General features: G+C 32.1%; 1 protein-coding gene across 1 annotated transcript in view; it reads left to right on the top strand.

Moving 5' to 3' along the window:
• The window catches only part of LOC107442449 (mitogen-activated protein kinase-binding protein 1), a gene marked incomplete in the record, with an annotated part of 122,067 nt that overhangs the window by 87,939 nt on the left and 14,414 nt on the right, over positions 1-19,714 (top strand). Inside the window, 6 exon segments of the mRNA XM_043052729.2 lie at positions 2,140-2,315; positions 5,254-5,358; positions 6,707-6,821; positions 8,841-8,988; positions 10,747-10,829; positions 19,075-19,268. Of these exon segments, the coding sequence (XP_042908663.2) occupies positions 2,140-2,315; positions 5,254-5,358; positions 6,707-6,821; positions 8,841-8,988; positions 10,747-10,829; positions 19,075-19,268 (821 nt within the window).

The raw sequence follows: 19,714 nt of genomic DNA, 5'->3' as shown, positions 1-19,714 counted from the left end.
ATATGTTTCTTATTTAGCTAATGTTTTGATTTTTTCACCATGTACAATCTAAATAGCTAATATACTTTTTTAAAAGCCAATAAGAACATTGGTAGAATTCTTCTACATAAGTACAATACTATGTCTTTGATGATAAAATACTATGTCTTTGATGATAATATATTATGTCTTTGTGCTAGAACATTGTGTTCATTGGCGAGCGAGCGCAGCGAGCCATGGTTCACGGCGTGAACCACATAGGATTGCGTAGCAATTCTCGGGGGTTGGCGAGCGTTAGCGAGCAGGAGGCGGAGCCTCCTAGTTAATATTAAAATGTTCTGTGTTTATGTGGAAAATATTAACATTAAAACGTTGAATGCCACCCTAATTTCACATGGCTTGTCCGCCTAGCCAAACGGAAAATAACTGCAAACTAAATTTACTAATATTAGACAGATTTTGCTAGTTTTTGAAATGATTTAGCACGACATTGCCGAGAAGAGTGGTGAAGCCTACAAATTGTTTAGAAATAGTGGTGGATAAAAATCTACTAAATTGAACTTATTAAGCCAAGAATCACAATTAAAATATTTATACTACCACTTGAAAATATTTATTCGCTGTCCGGAGCAAGTTGGCATCGCTGTGTATATAAATAAAACTATTTGTGTGTGTTCTATATTGCATTTTAGTAACGATAATAATATAAAATAATTAAAAGCATTAAAAATTTACTCGAATTATGTGTTTCTAATAATTTTGGCTTCGCCGGTCATCGGTGACGCTACGGACAAACTCAGTGCCGATCACCGGTGACCCTCATGGCATTTAACTTGTTAAGTAAAGAAAATAAAAGAAACAGCAATGAGAAGCAATTACGAAGTTTGGTGAGTAGAGCGAGTAGGGAGTTGAGCTTCCTATTCATTCAAAAAAATTACGACAGCAAGCTTTAACTGACATCAACATTCATTTAAAATACTTCGTAATATCGAAAAGCTTCAATAAAAGACGAAAGGAATAGAATTTATGATAGAGTTAAAATGCATGTAAGGCGTTAAAAACAATGACAAAGAGCATGCGATTAGAAAAAGTTATCGCATGGTCAATGATGTGTATCATTTTTAAAAATAAATATAGACTCAAGAATCGTTTATTCACACGGTATTGCATAGTTTTGCTTGAAGATTCTCATATAAGTCTATACTTAAGAGAAATGATGGCATATTATATTTACACTATTTAAATAAAGTAACATGTTTATAAAAATGTTCAATAAGGAATAATGTTGATAATGACCTCTTAAGCAGTGGTTACCAAAAGATGTTCCCGCGGAAAGGTAACAGAAGTGTTTGAGGTTTTTTTTTTTAAATTTATTATGCATATAATATTTGTGCATTTACGAATAATGCATCTCATCAAATTTTTCAATTCAAAATAACTAAAGTCAAGAGTAAAAAAAATATGTATCTCTATTAATTGATCTCGCTGTTTACAACAGTTCTTTTTCAAAAGCCGTAATTCCGCTTATTTTATTCAATTTACGCATATGCCAAAAAAAAAAAAATCAAAACTAAGAGTTGCTCCTGACCTCGAACCTGTGAATTCACCGACCTGACATCAAACCTAACTGTAAGGCTTATTCATAAAACAATAAAAACAATCGATTCTTCACATTAAAATGAATGGGTAAAGGTGGTCTCCATGTAACTGAACATAGCCATTTCTAGTCAATGATCTGTGCATTCGGACCATAGGACCCACTATGAAAAGCAGCCTAGACCATTGTGGAGCTACTACCAGATGCACAGTAGTTGTTGACAACTTGGGTCCATAGCTTGGTGTGGTCTGTGCCGTACATGAACTCTCACATCAGTTCTGATCAGCTAAAATCGTGATTCATTTGAACAAGCTACAATTTTTCAGTCATTAATAAATCACAGATGTCATTTCGATAACTGCTTAGCCCACTTCTGTGAACCAGACGTAATATGAACTTACTAACTTCGATGAAAAAATCTTCGTTGAATATTTGAATTACATGAATATTATTAATTGGTAATGATCGAAACGCTGGCTAAATTTATATAAAATTATAGGTTCAAAGTTTTACTTCAGATTATTTCACAATTATCATTTAAATCTTGCTTCTTCTTTTTATAGGTGGCTATTGATTCCACGGGAACGTATGTTGCCACCAGCTCAACGGATAAAACTATATATGTGTATGACTATTTGACTGGTCAGTGTGTTGCATCAATGGCGGGACATTCGGAACTAGTTACGGGCTTGAAATTTATGCCATCCGGGAAGCACCTTATTTCTGTTTCAGGAGACGGGTAAACAGAAAATTTTTTCTTTCAATAAATTTTTATCCTGAAATTTTAGTGTCGTATATTAAGTAGCAGAACAGGCATAATAACTTTTACTGAAAAACCTGAGATCTCAAAAGCATAACTTCCCATTTATATGGACTTTGGGACAAGATATATCAGCATACCTGCCAACTTTTAATCCTTTCCATTATAATTTTTCCCAGTGGTATTAAAATGGAATTAAGACTTCAATTTTAGGCAAACAAACACGTTGTATTTGAGAAAACTTAAGTTGACAACCATGATAGTAACGCATATGTGCTTAATTTTTGTAAGAATAGTGGTGATCAAAATCATTTAAAAATTAAGTTTATAAAAGAAAAAATAGTATATATTTCCTACCACTTTAAATATGAAAATAAAATCTTCCGGAAAGTCCGGAAGAGTTGGCAGGTATGTATCAGTGTAATAATATTTCTTAAAAAATCGAAAAACAAGAAATATTTTTCTATTGCGGGTAGCCAAACTGCTTCGTTTTCTGTAAAAGTTTTTATAAATTGGTAGCGAATTAAAGAGTAAAATTTGTAGAATAAGTGTAATCACGCCTAATCTTAAAAGTATCACCATGAAATTAAACACTGGAAAACAAGAACAATCGCACCCAATGGCCAATGACAACAACGTTTGAAATCTTTTTAATGGTAGTGGTTGTGGGACTTATCCACGTGGTATTGAGTTGCTCTAATCCAGGTTCTTGAAATTCTGCAAATGTCTCATTTTCTTTGAAGCAACCATTGATGTTTTTAGGAATAGATCCCCCACAATAATGTTGAGGCAGCCCAGGAAGTGCTGGGATGTTGCAGGTAGAGCACGGAGGGAAAGGTTTTCATTCCTTTTTCAAAACTCATGCCCCCCATAAAGGTGACCTGTTCTGAGTCTACAAAGTGCTGCTTCAAGGGACCTTAAAAAAACTTATTAAGTTTTCAAGCAGACTTGGTATACGAATGATGGGCAGAGACTTGTCGCTAGTCTTGTTTCTTTCTCAAAATTGAAAGATGTTCTCTTTTGTTTCAGATTCAGAAAGGGTAGTAACTTGAATCAGAAATTTAAAACAAACATTTTAAGATTGTTTGCAACGGCGATTAAATTGCGAAATGGTTGCAACGGCGATTAAAATTACAAAAAAGTGGTATTTAATAAGGCTCAAAATTTTATTTAAAGAGATCTTATTAGCAAGACTAAATCTTAGTAGCAACTTTTTATAGCATTTTTTTTCTTTTCAATTTAATGTTGAGAGGGTATGAACACTTGACTTGAAAAGTGATGATATCGTATGTGCCTCAGATTAATGGCGTAAGCAAAAATGATCAGAGTGTTGGCTGTGTAGCATACCTGCCAACTTTCACTCTGTCCGAGAATGGATTTTCGGAGTGGTTGTAAAACAATAAACGAAAAACAATCTGACTCAAAAATATGTTTATATTTTGATCCCGTTGAAATTCGCTTACGCAAGGATTATTATGCTTTCATATATTTATTGTAATTATTTATATGTAGTGGTGGTCAAACTCATTTAAAATTATCATTATAATTCAAAACGTTAATTGGAATAACCTGAGTATTGCTACCACTTTAATTATGAAAATAAAATCTTATGGAAAATCCGGAAGAGTTGGCAGGTATGCGTGTAGTTTTTGTAAATATCTGAGTTCAGGGTGTAAACAATGTTTTTGATCTAATTTTAAATAATTTGAAATTTAAATCGTATTGGTAGTTCTTATTGAATAATAAAAGAAATGAAAATAAATTGAGCTACAACCATCTTTTACATTTGTAGTTGTCTGTGTCATCCCTGACAGTAGACCTGCTAACTGCCACGCTTTACGCAAAACATTTTATAAAGTGGTATACAATTAAAAACCAATGCTTTCAGAAATTTGCCAACATGTTAAAGTTTGAATACGAGAGAGCTGGAACAAAGTGGCGCTCATATGAACTTTTAAATCATTTACATGTAGTACAGGCCTGCCAACTTTCTATGGCTTTTGTAAGACTTTATTCTAGTGGTAGCTATGTTTATGTTTTACGTATTATTTTTTATTCATTTAAATTTATTTTCCACATCACTGCATATAAATTATTTAAAAGTTCATATGCAACGCCACCTTGTCCCAGCTCTTTCATCGTAAGGCTTTTAAAATGTTGGTAAAATTTCCAAAATTTCTGAAAGCTTTGGTTTTAAAATAACAACCATTCTATAAAATATTTTGCAAAAAGCGTAGTAGTTGATGGTGGTGATGTATTTATAAATTTTAATGAATAAAAAATAATAAATTAAAATATAAACCTAGCTTCCACTGGAATAAAAGTTTACAGAAAATGTAGAAATTTGGCCGTTTAGCATAGGAACATAATTCGGTAGAATGGTAGAAATCACATAAATCTCGGTGCGCTGCCGCGAAGCGGCATTAACCGATTCATCTGTAGTAATAAATCGATGATGAGGAGTAGTGAGGAGAAATGGAGATGGGAGGAAGAGGGGGTGCTTAGCACCAAAAAATCGAGAGTTGGTTCGTGTGACTCGGCTGGGGCTAAGTGTATTTCGTGTGCTAGGGCAACATATCCCTAAGGAAAAAGGCAGTGATGGGGCTAAATTTAGTGTTGCCGTCAATTAGTTCTATATCTAGGAGTGAGTTAAAATTGCTGGTGGTACAGGTTTTTGCTTCATCGTAGAATTTTTTATTTAGGAAAATAATTCAAACGTATGAAATTTCATACACTTTCTTAAATTTATAGCCAAGTGGTAAGTAAAATTCTTTTAATTCTAATTTATTAAAATATTAAATTACTTTTGCTACCATTAGAAGAAATAAAACCCCGGGAATTCCGTAGCAGGGTAGGCAACTACGGTGATATTTAAATGCATTGTTTTGTATAATTTTTTTCTATTTTTGTTGCATAGGTGTATCTTTGTATGGAAACTTACTTTACAATCTTCTAAGTTGCTGAACAAAGCTGGAGAAACCATTAATCTTCCCATATCATCGGGTATTTGGCAAGACTCAAAGTAAATTTTTAATAATTTATTGCATTATTATTTTTATAAATTGTATCATTTCATTTGAACCTCTATCAATCGTTAACGCATCTTTCGTTTTCCCGTACTTGTATTAACGGTCCCGTCAAAATGCTATGCTTTTAATGTTAATAATACCAGTCTAAATTGTTTTGAAAACTAACGGATTCCGGTGATTATCGTTTAGAAATTTCCTCGGCATTTAAAAACAATCATCAACTTTAAAAACACCAATCTTTTCATTTTGAAAAGAAAAATAGTAACTCCTGATACTAATGATGGTTTAAATAAGGATTTGTTTCAGTTATTGTGAAACAGCATATCTGATGTTCATGTATCAGTTGATGAAAATGCTTTTTATTTTATTTTATTTTATTTTATTTTATTTTATTTTTTTTTATTTATTTATTTTTTATATTTTTTTTATTTTATTTTATAACCGTCGTTGAACAGCAAATCCAATTTTGGGTTTACGACTACTAATGGTGAACACCGTAGCCTTGTAATTTTGAACCCAATCCGGAAGACAAGGGAACTCCTGGATCAAGTTTTTAGGAGAAATTTGCCTTCGTTTGTGGTTTTCTACATTTTCAAGTCATTAACCTTTTTCTTTCGGCTAGTACAACATGTGGTCCATATGTGATGGTACAACGCGGAACACCGTAAGCAAGGGGTTAATTATTATTTAATTCAGGCTCGCTTTTTTCGATTTCCCGTATAAATTGTTAGCAAAGAATGGTTCTATGAGAAATGATCGATTGAGAGAGGTTCTACTGTATTTATTGCATTGTTGCTGTAACAATTATTTGATTGATATTAGCTTGAATTTTAATTTTGTTCAGTAAGTCCCTATTGAAAATTTTATAACATTATAAACTGGTAGCGCTGCACAAGTATCAAACTATTTTGAGATAATTTTTTTCTGTTACAAATTTACAGTTGTAAATAACTATTTCCTATTTTGTGTAAGCATTCATCGTTATTCCCTTTGTAGCAATAATATATTCATAATAATCGTAGTTTATATATATATATNCGATTTTCTTGAGTTTTTGTAATAAACAATGCATAACGCGCAATTTCTTTGTGTAACATTGAACAAGGTATTAATCATTTTTATATGTTTTTATGTGATGTAAAACAATATCTAACTCACAATGTCTATATTTTTATGCGCCATGAAACAATGCATAAATGGCCGTTATATATTTTTTATAATATAAAATAATGTATAACTTGCAATGCACTTTTTTTAGATAATAGAAAACAATGTAAAACTCTTAATATATATTCTTATATTATATGAACTATGGTATATAACTTGAAATCTTTTTTTTAGAAAAAATTCTGTTGCTGTTACCAAGCCTTTACAGAGTAATAACATTCCTAACGACAACAAGGGACCTACACTAGATTTTGGGGATGGTCCTTTGCCATCATGGGCAAAAAAACAGGCAAGAAATTTAAAAATATCTTATATACCTAAAAGCAATAATTGAAAAGTTTTTCCCTTCCTCTAATATTTAAAATTTTGCCGACCGAACTGCATAGGGGTCAGGGAGCTAGCCTTGCATCGAAAAGGTTCTGGGTTCCAATCCCGAGCAAGGCATGGATGTTCTTTCATTCTCTGTACTAAATGTCCTTACTGTGGGAGCAATATGGTGCCCCTGAAAGAGTTGCTTACAAATCTGCGTTATTAACTGCTTGAATTGGCGAAATATTAACACAGCTGGGCATTGGAAATAAATTTTTAAAAAATATTTAGCATTTTTGTGCCTAGCCCCTTTTTAATGGAATGGTTCCTTTTTCAAAAAAAGAAAAATGTGGTGCCACACGTGTTACATTACTAGAATTTATTTTTCATAAGCAAGATAGTTCTGTCTACAGCAATATATCAATGATGTAAATATTTATATATAGATCTGAAGTCATAGCATAGCAAGCTTTTAAAAGCTTAAGTGGTAAATAACAGATCTAAAGATCCTTTTGATTAAAACAAATATGAACTTCCACGTTCTTGTATAGACCACATTTTGGGGTCTATACATTGGTATTAACGGGTTAATCCCAAACAATAAACATATCTTGCATTACAGAATAGGAAAGAAACCCGATAAGGAGGATTTAAGCTTAATCCCTATCTATCTATCAAATATATCTATAGCCTATTATCTACAAACTTAGCACATTTAAGGAATAAATCAGAGACATATTGAACAGTACTCAAAATGAAATCGTACACTCTAATAACCTTTAATCTAGTGATCAGAATTTCAGATACTATGATGCAATGCTTATGGTTCGGGGGAAAGGACTTATATTGACTTTTCCGAGACGATCGTGTCATAAATGCATTCATACACTTTCAGAATCAAGATCGAACAGAAATTAGAAACGCTAACTTAAATGTGGGCATGACTAATTTAGCAGACTTATTCTGCTTTTCTTTTAATTTTATCACATCTAGTCCAAAGAGGTCAACTACTATGCTTTTTACGGATAATTTCAGAATTTTTGGTAACTGTGCCAACATTTTAAAACCCATATCATAAAAGAGTAAGGACAAAGTATTGATATGATTTTTTTAAATTCTATAATGCAGTGGTGTTGAAAATATCTTTAAATCAAATTTACAAAACAAAGAATCATGCCTTAAAGCATAAACTTAGTTACCACCAAAACAAATTTTCCCAAAAAGCGTAGAATGTTAGCAGCCTTACAAATTAATGTTAATTTTCAAAGAATAGTTATATAATTTTTGTTTTGAACTAAGTAGTAGTGACTTAAATAATTGCCCCGTTCATAGTTGCTAAAGAAATAGTTTGGTTATCAGTTTCATCTTTTTAATACTGATTGCGAACGTTTCATGCTGGCACGTCTACCTGACAGTAAGTTCGAAAAGGTTACATCTGTTAAATAACTTCTTTCAAACAATACATTGATCCATTAATTCTTTTAAGAAGTCACTTCTTTTTTTTTTAGAAAAAAAAGGGAGTAGCAGTAATATTTCATAAGATAGTTCTAAGAAGCATAATAAATTTAAAATATTAGTATTTTTATTACGATCTGAAATCAAGCACAGTACTTTTATGAAACTAAAATGGTAGATAACTGAACAAAATATCCATTTGGTATAAACTGTTGGCTATACCGTTCTCAGATGTCGCGTAGCTTGGGTGGAGGGAGCAGGAAGTGAGAGATTGATAATCGTAACATATTTATAATTTATTTACCAACAATAAGTTGTTACATCGTTCTACCTCTCAGGCTTACTTGGCACTCACTCACGTTCTCTGTTACAAAATCTTCTCTGTAAGCACGCAATTGCTACTGCAACCTAGTGGCTAACTTTTTTTCGTTTAAATTTAAATAAAATTGCAGCCTAGTATTAACATAACTTAATAGATAATTGTCACTCTCTTTTTTTTTGGCCAAGTTTTAAAGAATCAAATTTCACGATTTCATTTTTACAGATATCGGATGATTGGAAGAACTCTGGTCAAACATCACCAACTCCTCCACAGCCAAGAGGTAGATGGGCACAGAGGCTGGAAGGTCAAGCTTTAATTGTAAAATCATATTCTTACACGGATTCTGTCATACCTATACCGCCATCTATAGGTAATTCTTCTATATTATGTTGATGTTTTAACAATAACTTTCCTCGATGAATTAATTATTTTAAGTGAAGAGATTGCATTAATTTTGGTTAAAAAAAAATAATTTTCTCCCTTTGAATGTTCTAAAATTATGTCCCCATTCAAATTCTTCCTCCCGAATGCAATGCCCCAAGGTGCTTTGATTTTTGCACATAGCTTAAAATGTGCATTCAAAATATAGATGTAACTATGACGTGTTTAGGAAATGAACATAGCATATAGGTATCTCCGCGGTGGCTCAGGGGATAGAGCGTTTGACTACCTATGAGGTGACCAGGTTCGAATCCCAGCGATGAATGGTTAATATGAGTTTTGCTACCGGCTTTCACCAACCACTATGTTGACGTAAATTGCTGTTCGGTTAACCGGGAAGCTTTCATGGTTTTCCTGTCCATATAACGCCGATACTGGTCAGTTCCATAAAAAAGTCCTCAACGAGAGCTAGTTTGTCCTGAAGCTTAATCCAGGATTTCCCGTGTCTTCTGGATTGGGTTCAGAATTACAAGGCTATGAAGTTAAAGTTTGATAGTCGTAAACTCTGAATTGGATCGGTTGTTCAATGCTGGTTACAAAATAAAATAGCATATGGGGTTTGAAAATATGAAAAAACTGAAAATGAGCTTTGATGAAAGTAGAATTGCGTGTTTGAAAGAATAGCTCAAATTGCTTAGTTAAAGAAATGAATGGTTTTAATTACTTGTAATGCGCGTTATTCAAATTGGATGAAGTACAAATCGTATCTCTACAGTTTTATATTATTGCACCCAAATTTTTAACACCTACATTACTACTCTTAAAAAATGCTATACCACGTTAAATTAAAAATTCCCTTAATTGTTGTAAAATTTCTTCTGCCAACAGAATTTTTATCTGACTCGATCAGATGCTAGATTTCTCCATCATTGATGCTTCATTGCGCTAATTTTAAGAATTGTAATGCTTCATTATATTGATTTTAAGCAAAACAGTTCCTCATTACTCTGATTTTAAGAATAACAGTATTCAACTACACTGATTTTAAGAATAACCGTACTTCACTACACTGATTTTAAAAATAAAAGTACTTCATTACACTGATTTTAAGAATAACACTTCTTTACATTGATTTTCAGAATAACAATACTTCATTACACTGATTTTAAGAATAACCGTACTTCACTACACTGATTTTAAAAATAAAAGTACTTCATTACACTGATTTTAAGAATAACACCTCATTACATTGATTTTCAGAATAACAATACTTCAATACACTGATTTTAAGAATAACCGTACTTCACTACACTGATTTTAAGAATAACCGTACTTCACTACACTGATTTTAAGAATAAGAGTACTTAATTACACTGATTTTCAGAATAGCAGTACTACATTACATCTATTTTAAGAATAATATTACTTCACAACGCTAATTCTCAAGAATTACTATACCTAATTCAGTGATAAAGTTAAATGAAAAAGAGGCTGTTATTTTTTATTTAACTTATTAATTTCTCTTAAAGTTTTAGGAAAGAGTAATGATCTTCCTGCTAAAATTTTTATACATCGTTTATTGAATTATTTTGAAAATGATATAAAAATAATTCAATACTACGAAATACTATTTAATTATTTTTATATCATTTTTATGATCCTATTTCAGAAATATTATTGAAATTTAGTTTTTAATTATTCAATTCGTTCATAGCTGAAAGTTTGATGAATCATTTTATCTTTTCAGCTGAAAAAAATGCAGAGGCCACTTTTACATATTCAGAAACTGAAGCATTTAGTTTAAAGAATGATATCACTCAAACCAAGCAGGTATGTTTAAAAACTAACATATATATTGTTCAAACAATATTCATCACGTTATGACTTATTAAATATTTTTAATTACTAAAAATATTCCATTACTTCGATAGATTTTTTTCCAACTGTAGGAAATGTTGTTTGATTGGATTTTGATTGAATTTTTGAATTTTGGCCACAAAGACGGATAAATAGTTTTAATCTACCTATCTCAAAAAGACTAAAAAATTTTAATAGTTTTACGGGGTAGAATTTTTTTTTATCCTGAAATTAAAATACTACTTTTACTTTTAAAACTTTTTACTTTTACTTTTTACTCATATTTACTTTTAAAAAAAATATTTAACTATTTATATCATACATATAAAGAGCTTAGGTCGTGATAGCCTGGTTGGCAGGATGCTGGACTTCGAACCAGCCGACCGAAAACTCTCCTTGTAGTTAATGGTGACCAGTGCAAACTAAATCTGTCGGGTCACAAAGTCTTCCATGTTTCTATCACAAATCAATTCATCTGGGGGGGGTACTGAATTCGAGATTGGTCGTTCTCTGGTTCAGGTCAAAATTGCGATCTTTGGATGTATGAATGGGTCCTTCCTATAAACGGGTGTGACGTATGGGTGTGGCAGAAGTCGAATTCTTGGCCACAGATGGTGCCACTGGAAAACAAGAACAATCGCACCCCTTTTGCATTAGTGACCGACGGCAGCAACAACAAAGGGCTGATAAGCATAATATAATGTTTATAATTGCTAGTGAAGTTTGTATAGTAGTTAGTCAAAACATTTACTAAGGTATATTTTCATAGTTGTGAAAAGCTTTCTAGTTTATAACTCTTATATTTTCTTTAAACTTGTAAATAGTATCTGCTTAGTTCACTGCTATTGGGAAATATTTGACAAAAAAAACGTGAAATTCATTATGCTGGGAAACAGGTTTATATTGCTCTTACACAATTACTTGATCTTACCTAATTCAAATGAGAGGATTTCAAATCGGAAATTAATTTTATTCCAAAAGCTACAATTTTTTAAAAAAAATATAAAATGATATTTTTAGTGTAGTTTATTTTTTAAATGAGTCCACAAGCGCTTATTAAGAAGTTATAGTTTTATATAGATTTGTATGCATCTTTGAAAATAACACTTAAGACAAAATTATTGCCTTAAAGTGAACAGAAATGTATTATCACCTTCTTCCTACCACGCCTTACGTTACAGAGAAGTGGAGACACTTAGTATTTACTTGAGTGAATTAAAAAAAAATCCTGTTGAAGAATATATTATTGAATTGCATAAAAACTGTAGCTTGTTGAAATTTACCGATTGCAGTTTTGGAATAAGCGACGCGAAAATAACTAAGATCTGTTCAAAAATCCCTTGCAACTGGAACAGAAAATAGTTTCTCATTATTATCGGCCATTTTACAATTTCTAGTGTAATATTCGCGTCCAATAACAGTTGTAGCAGGATGCAATGCTGTAGGTCTGTATACATCAAGATGGTAAAAAGAACAAACTGGTAAAAAAAAAAAATTTCATTTCACTTGTTTTTGGAAAGAATAAAATATCCATGACTACCAAGGTTTTTTAACAGTAATAGCGCACGTCTACGACTGTTCCTCGTATTATTTATTTTAAGAAATTTTTTCAAACATTACATATCGAGAACTCGAATTATCAGATGAAATACAACTTAGTTGCATTCATCTCATGGTTGCTCTTTAAACGAGTAGGCGTAATTATTCTCTAAGTTTTACCGTTTAATTCGCTAGCAATTTATTACAAAATATGTAGAAAGCAGAGCAATTTATAGTTAAGAATTAATGAAACGGTATAACTACTTAATTCAGTGATGGGGAAGCTACGGCCCGCGGGCCAAGTCCGGCCCGCGGAAAGGTTTAATCCCGCCCGTTTAAAAGTGCCGTCGTGAGAATGTTTGAACGCGTTCTTACTTCGTAATGTGACGACCCGCATAAAAACTACCTGCGGCGATATTCAAAACACAATAGTATTCTGGACAAATCCATCCGACCTAAACAGATGACTCATCTTCGCTCGAAACTTTCAGACACTCTCGTATTTTCGATTCATTGTTCTGTTTTCTCGAAAGAACCGGAAAAATCCAATTTCCGAACAATCCTTGCAGGTAGGTATAAATACAAGCGAGGCCGCGCGAAGATCAGTTAGTTAGCGACTTAGTCAGTCATCTGCAACGACCCGCTGTGACTCGAGTAATTGTTTGTGTAATCCCCGAAACTCCCACTGCCTCAATAGTCCGTGGGCCGAAGACTCAAAAGCAGTTCTAAACTGATTTTCGTTCCTACACTCGAGTTGCAATTTTAATCTTCCAAAATAGAACTCAATCTTGCCTGGGAAATATAAATTCACGAAGTTCTCCAAAATATAATAGGCCATTAATTGACAGTTATCAAAATATTGAAGAACTATTTTAATTTCATGAATACAGAATTTTGCCCATGAATATCCAAAGAGGAGGGTACTGTGACGTCACTTGAAAATGAATTGACCAATCACAACCAAAAAGCTTCGCGATTTGCGTCTGCTCTAGTTCTTGTTTCCTTTGCTTCTAACTGCTTTACAATTTTCGTATAAACGTTATAAAAGTTTAATAAAATTATAATTTCATTTTCAGAGGACCTGCGCAAACACCCGCGCAAGAGCATTAGTCAGCAGTAAGCTTTCGTCAATTGCGTTTCTGTGTGTTGTTCTCCGTAGTAGATAACGTCTAAAATGGATGTTAAAAAAAGAAAAGTGGATTCAGAATGTCGGCTTTTTAAAGAAGAATGGACGTGGAAATATTTCTTTACTTTATTTAAAGAAAAACCTGTGTGCTTACTTTGCAATACAACTGTTGCAGTTTTAAAAGAATATAACATTCAACGCCATTTCAAGAGCAAACATGAAAACCACTCCTACTCATCGTTAAGTGAAGAGGTGAAAAAAATTAAATCGAAAGATTTAATAAAAAATTTATCAAGTCAACACCAATTATTTCAGAGAGCTAATCATTCTCAAAGATGCGCTACGAAAGCGAGTTATGTGTTGGCTTATAATACTGCTAAATCTAATAAAGCATTTTCAGATGGTGAATTTATAAAACAGTGCATGATAGATGTGTGCGATATTATGAGCCCTGAAAAGAAAAATGATTTTCAGTCACTGTCTCTCTCAAGAAGAACAATCACCGAGAGAATTGAAAATATTGATAAAAATCTAATTTCACAACTGACTACAAAAACTCAAAAATTTATTTTTTATTCAATTACCATGGATGAAAGTACAGATATCAGCGATACTGCACAGTTACTCATATTTGTAAGAGGAATCAACGCCCACTTTGAAATTACAGAAGAACTTGCAGGGCTGCAGTCAATGAAAGGAACAACGACTGGTGCCGATATATTTTGTGAATTTGAAAATTGCATCGATAAACTTCGTTTACCTATTGATAAGTTATGTAATGTAACTACAGATGGTGCTCCTAATATGGTTGGAATCAATCAAGGATTTGTTGGGAAATTTAATTCTAAGTATCCGGAAAATGATGTTGTTTTTTTGCATTGCCTTATACATCAGGATGCTCTCTGTAAATCGGCTTTAGATATTGACCATATACTTAATATTGTTGTAAAACTAGTAAATATGATTCGTTCCAGAGGATTATTACATCGCCAGTTTCAACAGTTTTTGGAGTCCGTACATGCTGAGCATTCCGATATCCTGTATTATTCAAAAGTTCGTTGGTTAAGTGCTGGAAAAGTATTTGAAAGAATTTGGGATTTAAAAGACGATATTGTGAATTTTCTTCTTGATAAAGACATTTATAATCAATTTGACGTCTTAGAAAACGAAACGTGCCTTTCTGATTTCGCTTTTTTCACAGACCTCCTCGTACACATGAATATACTTAATTTCAAATTGCAAGGGAAAAATCAGTTTCTTCACGATATTTGGCAATACCTGAAAAGTTTCAAATTACAGTTGTTATTATTATTTGCTAATCAGATCTCTAAATCTGATTTTTCTCATTTTTCAAGAATACAATCTTTAAAATTCACTATATCAAACAATAAGATTAAAAAATACGAAATTAATTTGAGAAAACTATCTTCAGAATTTGAAAGGAGATTTCAGGACTTTAGAAAAATGGAACCAGAGTTCAGTATTTTTGAGACCCCATTAAATGTTAATTACGAAGAAGTTGATGCAAAATTTCAACTTGAGTTAATAGAACTGAACTGTAATACTCTCCTGAAACAAATTTTTCATACAGTACCATTATTAGAATTTTATAAAAATTTAAGTCCAGATAATTTCCCAAATCTAATTACTCATGCAATGAAGATAATGACAATGTTCGGCTCATCTTATATATGCGAACAAATTTTTTCAACAATGAAGCTTAGGAAAACTTCTTTAAGGAACAGAATTACAGATGAGCACCTTTCATCAGTTTTAAGAATTTCTTCTTCGCAAATGGAACCGGACTATGATGAAATTTTGAAGAAACAGTCTCAATTCCATTTTTCTCATGCACCATCAACCAGTAATGACACCAGAAAATAAAGTGATAATACTTCACATCAAGAACTACACTAAATTCATTTTATATTTTGTGCTTATAATTTTATTACCTTTTGCTTTTTTACTATTAAAATAATAAGTGTATGTAATAATATATGTATATGTTTATAGAACACATAAATTTTTTAACGATTAAGCATTATTCTTTGGCCCGCTACGATTGTCTAGTTATTACAAATGGCCCGTCTTAAAAAAAGTTTCCCCACCACTGACTTAATTGATCGCCCTACCGTCTTGCGAGGAGATAAACTTTATTGCAACTATTCTTTTTCCCATCACTTGCTATTTTTCAAGCTAGTGAGTATTTAATAAAATCTAGTGTACCCTAAGCATGATTGCATCAGAATTAATTGAATCATATATTGATAATATTTATATTTTTTTAAAAGTGGTAGTTTAAAAACTAATAAATGTGAAAATTATATATCAAAGGATCGCATTATAGGTAGAGAGTGGAATTCCTATGTTATGAATTGTCGAGGATTGTTATTATTATATGCGCACGCTTTTCCATCAAGACTTAAACATTGGAATTTTTCTAAGGACCATGGGTTATTGATTATCATGGTATTATACCATAGCTAATTTTTACGAACAGTTATTGAGAAAAATTTGTCTCAGCGACATTTACAGTCTCTGGCTATATTATTAGAAGCACTATAAGATTCTATGTAAAATATTAATTATCAGGTGATACTACGTAGCATTATTGTTTTGACGCGGCTGAAACCGGTTTGTACTTGTTTATGTTCGTGTATCAATTAGTTAACATTGTAATGTAATACGTTAAAAAAATAATATATTAATGCGAATAGAAAGTGTAAAAAAAATCTNTAAACAAGTACAAAACGGTTTCAGCCGCGTGAAAACAATAAAGCTGTAAAGTATCACCTAATAATTAAGATTTTACATAGAATCATATAGTGCGTCGAATAATATGGCTAAGGACTGCATGTCTTCCATTCTGTATTATGTATTCATCCACGATCAAATTTAAAATTTAATTTAGAAATTTTAAATTTGTTGTTACAAACAAAAATTGTTTTACACTACATTGTATATCAATAATAATTCAAGCATTATTAAATAGGATTTAGTAGATAGGTAGTTTTTTCAAAATGTTTTAGAAACTCGTCGATGCTAACCCAGAAATCCTAGTTCCCAACAACGTTTAAAGTGTAAGCGAAATATCAATTTAGGCAAGCTTCAATTGCCAGCAGTTAACACATCTGATTGTAATCCGGTAAAGAGAAAAAACTGGTAGTGAAATCATTTCTTTTTTTTTTTTTTTAGTTTTAGTAAAAAGTAAAATATTCCTGACAATTTATTGACAGTTGTAATATCACAAACGTCACACCTGTTTATAGGGCGGATCTAGAGCCCCTGAATTAGACAGGCCGACTTATCATTTATTGTTGGAGCAAAGAGGCACAGCGAATAAATATTTTCAAGTGGTAGTTTATTAATTGTAATTCTTGGTTTAATAAGTCCGATTTAGTAGATTTAAATCCACCACTATTTCTAAACAATGCGTAGGCTTATATAATTCACCACTTTATAGTACTCATTACATGCTTTACATTTTAAAAAGCAAGCAATTATTGTCAACTCTGCAAAATTTGCTTAGTAGTTATTTACTTTTTTTTAAATTATTTTGGAGTATCCAGAGCAGTTGGCATTTCTGTAATAATATAACTTTAACTTGCGAACTTGTTTGCTCCAATATTGCTTGATAGGTCAGCTCTGATAGTATAGGAGCCTTAGGCGGATCCATTGATACATACATTCATTCATCCACAGACAGCAATTTTGACCTGAACCAGAGAACGATCAATCTCCAATCTNTATAATTGCAATTTATATTCCATTTGACTACCACTGGCGAAAATCATCCTTGAAAGGATTAAAAGTTGGCAGGTATGCACATCTGATTGTAATTCGGTAAAGAGAAAAAACTGGTAGTGAAATCATTTCATTCTTTTTTTTTTAGTTTTAGTAATAAGTAAAATATTCCTGACAATTTATTGACAGTTGTAATATCACATACGTCACACCTGTTTATAGGGCGGATCTAGAGCCCCTGAATTAGACAGGCCAACTTATCATTTATTGTTGGAGCAAAGAGCTAACATAGGCACAGCGAATAAATATTTTCAAGTGGTAGTTTATTAATTGTAATTCTTGGTTTAATAAGTCCGATTTAGTAGATTTAAATCCACCACTATTTCTAAACAATGCGTAGGCTTATATAATTCACCACTTTATAGACATTTTCATACCTGCCAACTTTTACGCATTTGGCGTAAAATTATATTTCTACATTTTAAGTGGTAGTAAAACGTATGCTTTCTATACATTTCTTGCATTAATAAAATTAATTTATAATCTTTTTGATTCACCACTATTTTTTAAAAAATTAATTGTATATATAAATATAAAACACAGTTTTTGCAGTCCGCTTAAGCCTTCTCAAAATACAGCAAATGCTTCTGCCTAAAATTGTAATTGAAATAAAATTTTACTACCAGTGGGGAAAAACATCCTCGAACGACTTAAAAGTTGGCAGGTATGCATTTTAAAAAGCAAGCAATTATTGTCAACTCTTTGCAAAATTTGCTTTGTAGTTATTTACCGTTTTTTAAATTATTTTGGAGTATCCAGTGCAGTTGGCATTTCTGTAATAACATAACTAATATAACTTTAACTTGCGAACTTGTTTGCTCCAATATTGCTTGATAGGTCAGCTCTGATAGTATAGGAGCCTTAGGCGGATCCATTGATACATACATTCATTCATCCACAGACAGCAATTTTGACCTGAACCAGAGAACGATCAATCTCCAATCTAGGTTGGTTGTAGTTGGTCACAATTATTATACAAGCTTTTACTCCTTCTAAAATTTGTTATCTGATCTAAAAAAATGTCAAACAGGAGAGATATGGCAGAGATGCCAACTGCTCCGGATTCAACAAAATATTTTTTAAGACAATAAGGAGCTACAAGCTAAAATTTACAGATTTTCGGTTTATTTTGCCAACTTTTTAAAAGTCTGAACACTGCTTAACTGTAACAAAGTGACATACTTCATAAGATTATGAATTAGTTAGATGTAGTGGTGAATAAAAACCCTGTAAATCGAATTTATTAAACCAAGAATCGTACATTAAAAGACTACCACTCGAAAATATTTATCCGTTGTCCGGAGCAAGTTGGCAGCATTGGATATGGTAGTTAAATGCCCCGCTGTTTGATGAAACCGCGCTCTGGCCGTGCAATAGTCTGACCAGGGAGGAAACTGTATTTTTAGCCCTTACAAGCCCGGCCGAGCATATAAATATTTAAACAGACAAACTGTAAAATACTAATGAGGTGTCACTTAAATTTTTCACCGAATAAGAAAAAAATCGTTTACATTCAATAAGACCTAAATAATATTACATTTAATTATGTAAGTAAGAAATCAGGAAAAAATGTCAATTTGCTTTAAAAAAAATTCTTCTGCAGTATATTACTACTAAAAACTAAGGAGAATCCGTAGTAGTTTTGCCTCTTGAATTTGAGTCTCTGCGAATGTGACCAAAGTAACTCTATAACTAAATTTTGTTTTATTTTTCATACTTGGAGTTGATTATTTTGAAATCTTTTTTTAGATCTCTATTAGTCGGACGAGCGTAATCAAGAGTGCATCTGAAGGCAGAGTCCGGCATCCTACTGATTCGAGCACTGCCAGTAGTAATAAGATGGAAGATGGAGATGCAGAAGATGAGAGATCAGACAGCGGAACGGCAGACACAAGTGAGATTGTTTACTATCCAGAAGGAAACAACTCTGACTTCAAAGACAGGTATTCAATCACTTGAGGATGTGCTTTTGATAAACCATATAATTTCATTGCAGTAATATGCACTTATTTACCCATTTGAGCCTAGAGTCCGTTTTAAAAAACTGTTTCTTTTTCCCTTTTTTTCAAAAAAAAAGAAAGGAAAAAAAATAGTGCGTGGAGTCCCTCCGCGCGGAAGAAGTGAAACTTCGTAATGTGGAAATGAAAATAGGAAGGGGTAGAAATTGATTTTTAGTGAAATCATATTGTTTCTTTAAGACAAACTTTATTAACATTGCTTACAATTCACAATTGATCGCATCTTTTAATTATCATTTTCGAGTGGAGAAATATCCAAATCTATAACATTTACAATGGGATTATGATAACTAAAGTAAGATACGAAATGTTTGAGTTCTATTTTTTCAATATTTCTTGCAAAAACAACTGCATCAAAGGGGGAACTACCA

Source organism: Parasteatoda tepidariorum, chromosome 6 (assembly GCF_043381705.1).
Source record: "Parasteatoda tepidariorum isolate YZ-2023 chromosome 6, CAS_Ptep_4.0, whole genome shotgun sequence".
Lineage (NCBI taxonomy): Eukaryota > Metazoa > Arthropoda > Arachnida > Araneae > Theridiidae > Parasteatoda > Parasteatoda tepidariorum.
This window is presented reverse-complemented; position numbering and strand designations above follow the sequence as displayed.